The sequence below is a fragment of the Lathyrus oleraceus genome, chromosome 4 (assembly GCF_024323335.1).
Source record: "Lathyrus oleraceus cultivar Zhongwan6 chromosome 4, CAAS_Psat_ZW6_1.0, whole genome shotgun sequence".
NCBI lineage: Eukaryota > Viridiplantae > Streptophyta > Magnoliopsida > Fabales > Fabaceae > Lathyrus > Lathyrus oleraceus.
The window spans coordinates 493,282,459-493,293,882 of NC_066582.1; the positions used below are offsets into that span (position 1 = coordinate 493,282,459).

Below are 11,424 nucleotides of genomic sequence, written 5' to 3' on the forward strand. Positions count from 1 at the left end.
CGCGCAACAATGGAAAACTCAAGATGGGAAGAATCGATCCATTTGCTCTCCTCGTAATAAAAGTGTTGTGATCTTCAAAGACTCAAGGAGTATAGTTGTGTTGTAATTTGATGGAAATTTAAAACAAACCTCATTTCCATTTTACTTATTTCTATCACAACAATTACCTTTTTTAATAATTGCATCCTTATGTATTATCGCTCATTCACGGGTCAATTCATTTGAATAAAAGATGATGATTTCATCAAAGCTTTCTTCATTATTTTTGTTTTATCTGATTGTTTGTAAGATGTCAATTATTTTTTTATAAACACTACACTAAAATTTTGGGCAATAATAAAAGCATCTGAAAAGAAGACTAAATTGCTTTGATTTGAAAATGTCTGAAGGGAGATCGACAGTCCTCAGTAATGTGCTCGACGCATAAAGACATAAAATCATTTGCAAATCCCCATGGGCTATTAGTGCAGAAGCCAAAGTTCTCATGTGAACAAATACCCATCTTACCAGTAATGGATTAAACTTGGGGCACCAAGAGCATCCATATTTTTCTTTCGATCATCGCATTGTCAAATTTCAGAATGTCGGGAAATCGAACCCTTTCCGCATACCAAAGCTCAATTCTTCATTGGCCAAAACATACAAACACAATCTTTCATTGCTAAATAGAAAAGTTAAAAATCAATCTTTCATTCATAACCACAAACTAAAATCATATATATATATATATATATATATATATATATATATATATATATATATATATATATATATATATATATATATATATATATGTTCTATGAATAGTCAATGCACGCCTCATCCTATACTATGTAGTCCCAAGGCTAAGGTTACATGACAGGAAAAGGAAGAGTAAAAGTCAGGTTAAGTATGTATCACTTATTGAGAAGCGACAAAGGCAAATAACAGGGTCTGACAAGACATTAGGACCCCAGGAACTCCCCAACATAAAAAATGTGATATTTAGGGCACATGCCTTTTTCCCCAAGAATCCCACAATAGGTTTGTTGTCCATATTGACTTCCCAGATCTCATCCTATCATATCCAACCAGGGGTCATTATTACCGATATCATCACCTTATTGGAAAGGAATAACAACTCAATCTGAAATATATGAAGTCCCAAGACAAAGCCATAACTTGTCAGCACCAACTAAGACTTATAAGGTGATTGTTTTGGCATAAGAGCAGACGACAATTCTTAGGAGGCGGGGAAGACCAAGGTGTGGACGCGCCCTCAAGACGTATAGGAATACAGGCTCAACGATCTCATACGACTTTATGATAAGACAATTGTCTCATAGAAGAATATATGATCCCTAATCTCAATCTCAACTATAAGATATATTGAACAACTCAAGTACATAATATTCTAAAACCTAAAATACTAAACATCACAATCACTATGTCTAATTACTTGATCACTAATATTTACAAATGAACCTCCACGGCCAACATGATCAACATAAAAAAACATCACAACAATACTTCCTTACAAACAAATATCTCTATTATACATTTGGAACTATAGTAAAATTAAAAAAATTATATTGTTACTCTAAATCTACTCGTTTTTTCCTTGCCATAAAGTCCTTTATTATAATTAAAGTGTACTCTAGCTTATTTATCTACCAAAAGACACTCTTTAGCCTTTTTACTAATCAACTTAGTTTTTATTTAAAAATTGGATAAAGTGATGAGATTATTTATTTATTTACAAGATAACATGATTGTTGATAATACTTACACAAGAATCTTCACACCTTCCTCCCTTGTTGTTGAAGCATCCTCACAATCAAAGCCGTGAAAAACGTTCATTGTAGCCGTTACTATCACGCAACCACCTTCCTCGCCTTCCCTCACTCCATGAACTTAACTTTCCAATTTTACCCCTACCGACTAATAAACCACCTCCATCAACTTTCTTACACCACTATAAATAACAAAAACGAACCTAACCATACTTTCCATCCCAACAATTATCCTATTCACTCTTTTTTTTTTCCTCTTTCGCGCAAAGGTAACGCCTCTCAAATTTCTCTTCCATTTCACGCTTTCTCTTTCAATTCTGCTTAGATCTCACCGAACTTATCTTCGATCCGTGCTTTCATTTCATTTTTCTCTATTCCGCGCGCATTGTTTGATTTTCGTTTTGAAATTCACGTGTTTGATTTTACCGCGTGCGAAGAATAAGAAATTTAGAGGAATTTTTTGACATTGATTAGGGATTGGTTTCGTGATCTTGCTATCTGCTTTGTGATTTTGTTTTCTTTTTCTTTTTTATTGTACCTGATTGATGAAATGACGGTGTTCTTCTAGTGTTGATTTTCGTTTATGTATTTTGTTGAGATTGTTCTGGTTTTAGTGTTTGTGATATTGTTCTGGCTTTAGATCTGAAGTTTTGATTGGTGATTTGGTTAATGGTATTGCTATGAGTGAGATTCCGTGAAAGTTTTGATGGAAAATTGAATGAGTTTAAGTGTCTGCATGATCTGTTGATTGATGAATTTCATTTGTGAATCAGCTGAATTTGGTGAAAGCAAGGGTATATAAGCAATTGCATATAGATTTTAATATGATACGTCGATGAATGTATAAGACTGAATATAATACGAGTTTTCTATTTTTTATTGTGTTCCCTTTTGAAGTGTGTGGTTTGGCATTGGTGAAATGATTGTTTTACCATATGTCATTTTATCCTATCCAGATTTCAATCAGTTGTGTGATTGAATAGATATACGCATAGAGACATACTTGATTTTTCAATGTAAATGAATTTCTGTTGGACTCATCATAATACTTGTTTGAATTTTTCTACTTGCAGATAAAGACAGTTTAGTAGCTACTACTCATGGGAACAGTTCTTGAAGCTGCGATCAAGGTATTCATTGTTATGCCACATATGGATTTGCTTTTGCTCGAACTTTTTTGCATTTTGAAAGATTCCTTTGAAAATCTGATTTAAGTACTTATTTCTCATACTTTTTATACAGTTGTACAGAGTTTGGAGATTCAAACTTTTAAAATATCTTTTCCTTCATAGAATTTGCTGTACATTAGACTGTAGGATATGCTGGAGTCATGTCCAACAAAATATTTACTAAAACAATATAAATTATATGGTTTGGGGATTCATATTGATGAGATCGTGTTAATTGTAATGCAATATTGATTTGAACTATTTTTTCAATTGAATGTTCAATTGTCGAATTTTAATGGTGTCATTTTTAATGCGGTAGTATCGATTTGAACTGTTTTTTAACTCCTTATTTGATTGTAGGGTACAAATGGTATCAATTCTGGTGCAGTGTTAATGTCAACTGATTTAAGTTCTTCATTTGTTTGTAGGATACAAATGGAAGCATCCTAACTAAAAACCCCACAGTTGTGTTTGTGCTAGGTAAGCAATGGTTAATTGCATTCAAGTCAAGGAATCTCCCACGTCATCTTCCCTCTGTATAACTATAATCTTTTGTAAAATCCTACGCATTTAACTATTTTTGTTGAGAACATACATACTTTCTTCATTGCTCCAATTTATTTATAACAAGCAATTTGGCATCTAAAACGTGAATTTGTAGTTAATTGTTGAGTTTTGCTATAGATAAATGGTTACTTGTAGACAAGATATTTGACTGATGAATCTGGAAGTACATAATATTTTTTTATCGTTTAAACACTTTTTTTTTGCTTCCTAAGCTTTCACTATGGAAAAGAAAGTAGAGCGATGCTGAACTTGTTTTTACTTCACATGTATGTTCTAACAATTCCTTCTATTATAGTAAACCAGTACCCTGGAGTCATGGTATTTTCATGGTGGCTCTGATATAATTATGTTTGGATAAACAACCAAATTAAGCACTTATATTTAATAATAAATTATGTCTAATTATTTTTGGGATTGAAGATATGGGATTCAATTCCGCTTTAGATATTTCTGTAATCTTTTATTGGGAGCTCATTAAAATAAGTGTAAAACAACATCTGGGCATCTCATAAGCCTTTCAAAACACACACAATTGCCAATGCCTTAAGCTACACCTAAATAAACTGTAAAGACGCTCTTCCAAATGAACCCATAGTTGAAACGTGGGGAGATTTTTACCAATTACCAGCTATTACTAACTTAACTTATGGCATGTCATATATTGTTTAACATCATTTTTTATCGTTCTTTTACCCTTTGAAAAGTGAATGCATTTATTTATTTATTTATCTATCCATTTGTTTCTATTGTGTTATTAATGAAGTTGTTGGATTACTTTTTCGAATCAAAGTTGATTAATGATCTAATAACGATAATGGTACAGGTGGCCCAGGCAGTGGAAAGGGTACCCAATGTGCAAACCTTGTCGAACATTTTGGGTTTACTCATCTCAGTGCTGGTGATCTTCTTCGTGCAGAAATCAAATCTGGCTCTGAAAATGGGTACAAATTATATGCTCCATAGTTATAAATTCATAGTCCTGTTTTGTTGACTCTTATTAGTCCTTTTTACTCCATTAGAAATAGTAAATGACTAGTTTAATAGGTGGTGGTATATATAATTTCACTGACTGTCATTTGGAAAGAAAACAAAATACCCATATATCCCATGAGAAATGGGGTAGCACACAGTGAAACTATATTTTTTTTTGTCTTGAAATGTAACTCAAAATTGTGGGCTCTGTGATTCATAATCTAAAGTAGTTTCTAATTGTACTTATTTGATATATATGCGCACACATGTGTGTTTTCTCTTGCAAATGTTTGATATTTTCCTAAATTCCAAGGATCAATCTTTTGTAAATAAAAGTTTGTCTTGTGCAATAATGGGCCATGATGATAATCTTGTATTAGAAATGTTTTAGGAGGGAGTAGGGTAGGGATCATGATTTCTACCCCGTGGATACTCAAAGTATGAACATTTTCTAGTACATATATTTTGAACATCATGATTTTGTTTATCACCATGTAAGAAATAAATTCATTTTTTATCACTTCATAATGAATTCTTAGTGAATGAGCCCATAGCCAATGATGAAAATTCTTACACACAAACACATAAACTGGTTAAGATAGAGCCTATAAAGGGTTTGTATATATATAGTGCCACCCCTCACTTTACAAGTCAGTTTTGGAAGGTTGAGTTAGGCTCAATCCAAGATATATGTTGGACTTCCCGCTTCCTGCTTCGTGCTCAATAAGGCTGAAAAGTGAGGGGGGGTGTTGGAAATTCCGCCTTCGTTGCGGTCCACCACTAGCCCACTTAAATTGTGGCATTTGCTTTGGACGAAGCATAGACATCTTCATTGCAGGAAGCGGGAAGTCCAACATATATCTTGGATTTGTAGGTGTGAAGGGGTGGATTTAGTCCCACGTTGCTTAGAGATATGACATTTGTAGTGTTTATAAGTGGGGGCAATCCTCACATCACAAGTCGGTTTTGTAGGGACGATTTAGGTCCAACTCAAGTTCTAAGCTCACCGCGTACATATGAAAGAAAGAAAATATGTGTTAACCAAAATTATTAAGTGCAAAGTGGAATATAAGGGGGTGTTTGTTTCAAGTCTAAGAATTACATTCCCAGGAATACATGGTTAGAAAATAGTTATTCCTACGTATTGTTACAAGGTTGAGGAAAAATTATTCCTAGGAACAAGGGGGGGTCTTCGTTTCAAGTCTAATAATTACATTCCAGAAAAAGTTATTCCTAGGAATAAAGGTTCCTTGGAGTAAACTAACATCCATAATTCCCATGGTTTTACTCCCATGAGAAGAAGGTGGGAATGTTCATTCCCATAAAATTTCACATAACTTTAAAAACTATAGGAACATAAATTATATGCCAAACCCTTTTTTAAAAAATACCCAAGAATTAAATTTCTATATTTTTATTATTGGGTAACTTATTCCTGGAAGGCATTTATGAATCCTTAAAACAAATGCCCCTTAATAACTTGGGAGTGGTGCACAGAATATTAATTAGAGGATACAGTTGAAAATAAAAGATTAGTATTGCACTGAAAAATGGATATGGCATTCATTTTAGGACTTTATTTTTTTCCTTTCAAGTGTATCATTCATTATGGGACAAGAAGGAGCCCAGCAGCAGTTTTTAAAGCTGTCCGTGTCTCTTAGCATTTACCCATTTATTTCTGATGTTTGACAGCACAATGATCCAGAATATGATTAAAGAAGGAAAGATTGTTCCATCTGAGGTAACAATTAAGCTTCTGCAACGAGCAATGCAGGAAAATGGCAATGACAAATTTCTTATTGATGGTTTTCCTCGCAATGAGGAAAACCGTGCAGCATTTGAGGAAGTGGTAATTGCTATTGTTGTCAAATAGAACAGCTTTTCACTTCTAGCTGTCTCCCAAGCAGATACATGCACTAACTTTTAATTTCCAAACTGCATTATGGCTTTGCAGACAGGAATAGAGCCAACGTTTGTCCTATACTTTGATTGCCCAGAGGAAGAGATGGAGAGACGGCTTCTCAGTAGGAACCAGGTTATACAATATACAATACATAACTAAAAATATATATGTTTTTCAGTGCTTAATACTGGATTTCAATGTCAATTATAAAGGGTAGAGAAGATGACAACATTGAAACAATAAGGAAGCGATTCAAGGTTTTCTTGGACTCTAGTCTCCCTGTTATTAATTATTATGATGCTAAGGGAAAAGTCCGCAAGGTAATTGATACCTGTGCTTTTACTATGTTTTGATGAGTTTTTTGTTTTTTGCTCGGGTACTAAAGGACATGGCATATTATCTGTTTAGATTGATGCTGCAAGGCCTGTTGAAGAGGTATTTGATTCAGTCAAAGCAATTTTTGGTCCAAAAAATGAGAAGGTAAATCACTATGTTCGCATTATGTCAAAATTTTATATGTACAAGTTCCATTTTCTATCAAAGAGAAAATCTGGAAATCATTGTCATCGTTGTTAATATTCAAATGTATTTGTCTTGATATTGCGATATGATGTGTGTAAACTAAACTATAAAGTAGCCCGTGCCTTGCATGGGTTTCTCCTTGCATGGGTTTCTAAAGAAATTTAATTTTTTATGCACATTATTAATATTTTAATTTTGTTGTGAGCATATAAATGTTCATTATTCTTAGATTTTGTAATTTGACCTAATTCAACCTTATAAAACCGATTTATATAACCGACTTGTAAGGTGATAATTGTCCCTACTTTTAAAATGTATGTTTAGGTCATATATTGTCTAATGTGAGACTCTTTAACACTCCCCTCACGTCCAACACTATTGGATTTAGTGCGTGGATGTATATAGTAGAAACCCGATAGCAGAAACCCTATCCCATCGGATCTTGAAGGAAGGCTTTAATATCATTTTAAAATTGTGATTTGACCTAACTTAAACTTACTAAACCAATTTGTAAGGTGATGATTGTTCCCACTTATAAAGATATGATCATGCCATATATTGGAGATAGTTTTTTATTTTACTTTATTAGATTCTTTTACAATGCAATATGGATTATAGATATGTTTCCCATTTTTTTTGAATAATTAAATTAGATTAAAAAAAGATAGATAAGAATGTTCAAAGGAAAATGTTTTTCTTTAAAGATAGACTAGATGGTTTTTAAATTTAAATAGAGATACAGCTATAGCAATTTCATTAGAACTTTCAAATAGAAAACTAATTGCTGGCTCACAACCTGTGCTTTTGAGAAAAGAAAAAACTAATTAAAATAATTTATGGAACCATCCTGAGTGGCAAACCTGTTAATCCTCTAGTATGAACTACTTTTCTGATTGAACTACTACTTAGGAAGGTACAGAATTTTGAAAATGATTTCAGAAGTGCAAAAAACTGTGGCTTTTTACTTGATAAACTCTTACAGTTCTTTCATGCCAAGACATCATTTTCAAAATTTCACTTGTCGAACAAATAGGAACTTCCTTTAAACAGGCCAAATCAACTTGAAATCATAAGTTGTGGAATTTTTACGTGAGAAATTATTTATTAAAATGAAATACTAAATTTAGTCTGCTATTCAAACTGCAATATTTCCCTGGAATTGATGTTTATCTATGGTATTTGCAGGCTGATTGAGTATATCACCCTTGACTTCATGCTGGATTTTAAGAGGTAAAAATTGCATCATGACTGGCAATAGATCCCATATAGTATTTTTATTCCTGCATTGATGCCTTTTACTATATTTTGTTATGGAAACCTTTGATAATCATATAACTAGTGGGACAACAAATTATATTGAGTAGCTGATAGGAAAAACACAGATTTTTGTGAAGTACTACTGCAAGAGAATTATGATTAGGGCGTGGTGCAATGGAAGTCTCTTATTTTCCAACTCTGCATGGGAAATTTATATCATTACAAAATATTATTAGATTTAGACTAGATATACTTCTAAAAGTAAGGCATCAATTCTTTTTTTGGGTGTGCCTTTCTTGTCTATGTCTTGGCACTCTGTCTAGACAAGAGTACGTGTTAAGAACATTAGATTTGTTGGTTAGCCCTGAAAATTAAAGAATATTATTAGATTAGATATACTTCTGAAAGTAAGGAATTGATTCTTTTTAGGGTGTACCTTTTTTGGTCTAATAATATCTTGTCACTCTGTCTGGACAAGATGACCTGTTCCTCCATCTTCTTGTGTAATACTACTAACTTTAAATGTCTTGGTTGGTTAAGTAAAGAATATTCTGATGAAATTGGTAAGAAAAGAAAGGCACATGACTGCTGGTTACTCTTGCGTTTTGAATCATCCAAGTTCCAACTTTCACTTTGGTATATTATTAGGTTGATTATTCTGTACATTCTTTACAACCTGTCTTACTTCTAGGTCTATACAGAAAGTTGTTACTTTGACACAAAACTGACATTGTATGTCGGTCATATGCAATATACTGAGTTGGTTGAGTTGGTGTGTTGTTGATTCCATCAGAGAAAAACGTTTCTATGCATGCTATTATGGTAGTATATTAGAAGCATGCAAAAGAAAAATTTATATCATTTAATAAATAAATATATATGTTTTTAGTTATTGTATCTGTTTTATATGGTGAATGGAATTTATATTTTGTGTGACTGGAATTTACAAATGTTTAGTTACTCATGTCATACATTGACTCCTCTCAACACGAGTTTCTTTTGTTTTTGTTAATGATGATTTATTATTTGTCTTGCTATTGTTTTTTCAGGTCACATTAGTGTTGGCTGCGTGTTCTTTTGCCTCACATTTTGATGCTAGATATAGAAAAATCAATTTTATACTTAGGCTTTTGCCTCTATATTGGATTGTATTGTTGTACCTTTTGTGGACTTCATTCATTTATAGCAAATAAAGAATTTTGTTGTTTTGATTATTAGTTTTTGGTGAAAAGTGGAGGACTAGTTTGCCAGCTTTGTGGAGATCTTATACTTTCTCTAGTTCTGAATATTGAAATTTAGGGCAGCAAAAGTTGTACGAGTATGGTTCTATTTCTGGAGTGGTATATTTCGAGTGGTAAAAGTGATACATTAATTAATTTATTTTTTTAGGTTTGATTACAATTTTGATCTACTTTAGTTACAAAATTAATCTCACTATTTCAAAATTAAATAATTTTGATCATTCTATCACTTTCTTACCCTGAAAATTGACTATGCATTACTCTATTGATTTGAAATTTTTTTAGTACATTGATGTAATATTCTTGGCTAATTGATTTGTGATAATTTGAGCAGCTCTCTTAGATATTAGTCCTTTCACCTACATAATTGTTTCCAGAGTAATCCCCGATAAGGGCTTATATAATATAACACTTGATTATTGCTAGTTTTGAATTCAAAATAGAGATTGCTCAACCAGTAGTATATGGTCCTGCAAGTACCACTCCTACACTTCTTCCATTGAGATTTGGTGCTCCATCAACCAACATGATCCATATTTGAGAGTCTTTATGAATGGAATGGGATGAGAGTTCTACCAAGAAATAAAAAGCACCTCTACTTTGATGCTTCCTTTGGAGGGGAAGGTGAGATTTTAGTCTGATATCGCTTCCTGCAACTATTCTTTCTGTTAGGTCTGGAGTTTTTAGGATTCTGGGTTTTTTAGTATTTGATTTAGACTGTCTGTGATCACACTTAGGGTTATACACTCAATCTTATGGTAATTAGTTTAATTGTCTCTGAATACTATTTATAAAATTAGTTGGTGTTTCATTTCCTTCAATCTCTGGCACTAAGACAAAATGGAGTGCATGATTTCCTACACTTTGGTAAAAATTGAAGAGGATTTTTTAATGCTCCAGTTTATAGTTTTTGAAGATGAATTTTCGGACGTACCAAATTCTGGATGAATTTTGAAATATTTTTTTAAAACATAACATATACATCTCAGAAAGCGGCGCGACGCGGTCAACTCCAAAATGGGAGCGGTGTGGGTGCTATTTGACTATTTATATTATTAATTTTTTAATTAATATAATTTATATATATAAAATAAAAATAATAAAAGAATAAAATAAAATAAATAAAATAAAAAACAAGGGATCCAAATAATAGTGAGGGGCTTTTAATGTATCACACTTATGAAATTTGTCAAAAATAAACAATGTCATAAATTTGTCAATTAATATTAACGTAAAAAAATAATAAATTCAATTTTTCGTCCTAGATATGTCTGATAGTATGGTCTGGATATTGGGGCAATAATGAAAAATCAACTAGGCCTCCTCCAAATGCCTCTGACTCAGGATGCGTAGTAACCTCACCCTTCTGAGGTGGCACTGAATTATCATGCATAGCGGTATGAGGTACGAGTTGATCAACAACATTAATAGTAGGAGGTGGGAGTGGATCAACAACATCTACAATAGAAGGTGACACTGGTGAAACTTGATGCCTGTGGGAGGATGAAGGGAGTGATGCGCCAGATGGTGAATCCCGTCTTCTATTGAAAGAAAAAGATGGAGTGACAAGAGGAGAAGTACGAGCCCCAAAAATAGATGGCTTTGCCTGGTCAGAGGGATCAAGAGCCTCTGTAATCTATTGACTCTTCTCCCGTCGCACAGATGTGTGCTAAGCAACCCTCTTGTGCATCAATCTATCATATGTCAATCGACCATTATGATTGTAAGTTAAAGCATACCATTAGTGCAGTCAAACAACATAAGTAAAAAAATCAAAACAAATAAAAAGATTGAGAAAATTCCGGAGATGCATCTCTGATTACTAAGAAACTAAACTGTTGAAAAATTTCAGAGATGTATTTCTGGAACTTTTTGCAACTCAGAAGTTGTATCAATGATATCAATATATCCATGTAATATCAAAAAAATTTGTTTTGATCATTATTTTCGGCCAACAAACATCTAATATGATGTGTCTAAACTATCCTAAATGCTATTTATGTTCATTTTTTATGACTCTA

The 11,424-nt window shown here is 32.8% G+C and overlaps 1 protein-coding gene across 1 annotated transcript; it reads left to right on the forward strand.

The window, feature by feature from the left end:
* The first annotated feature begins 1,744 nt into the window (after nt 1-1,744).
* LOC127076648 (UMP-CMP kinase 3) lies at nt 1,745-9,376 on the forward strand. Its single transcript, XM_051018358.1, has 10 exons — nt 1,745-2,041; nt 2,846-2,902; nt 3,370-3,421; nt 4,332-4,449; nt 6,173-6,329; nt 6,435-6,515; nt 6,596-6,703; nt 6,792-6,863; nt 8,091-8,135; nt 9,212-9,376. The coding sequence occupies exons 2-9, from the start codon at nt 2,873-2,875 to the stop codon at nt 8,097-8,099; spliced, it is 627 nt and encodes a 208-aa protein (XP_050874315.1). The 5' UTR covers nt 1,745-2,041; nt 2,846-2,872; the 3' UTR covers nt 8,100-8,135; nt 9,212-9,376.
* The last annotated feature ends 2,048 nt before the right edge of the window (nt 9,377-11,424 follow it).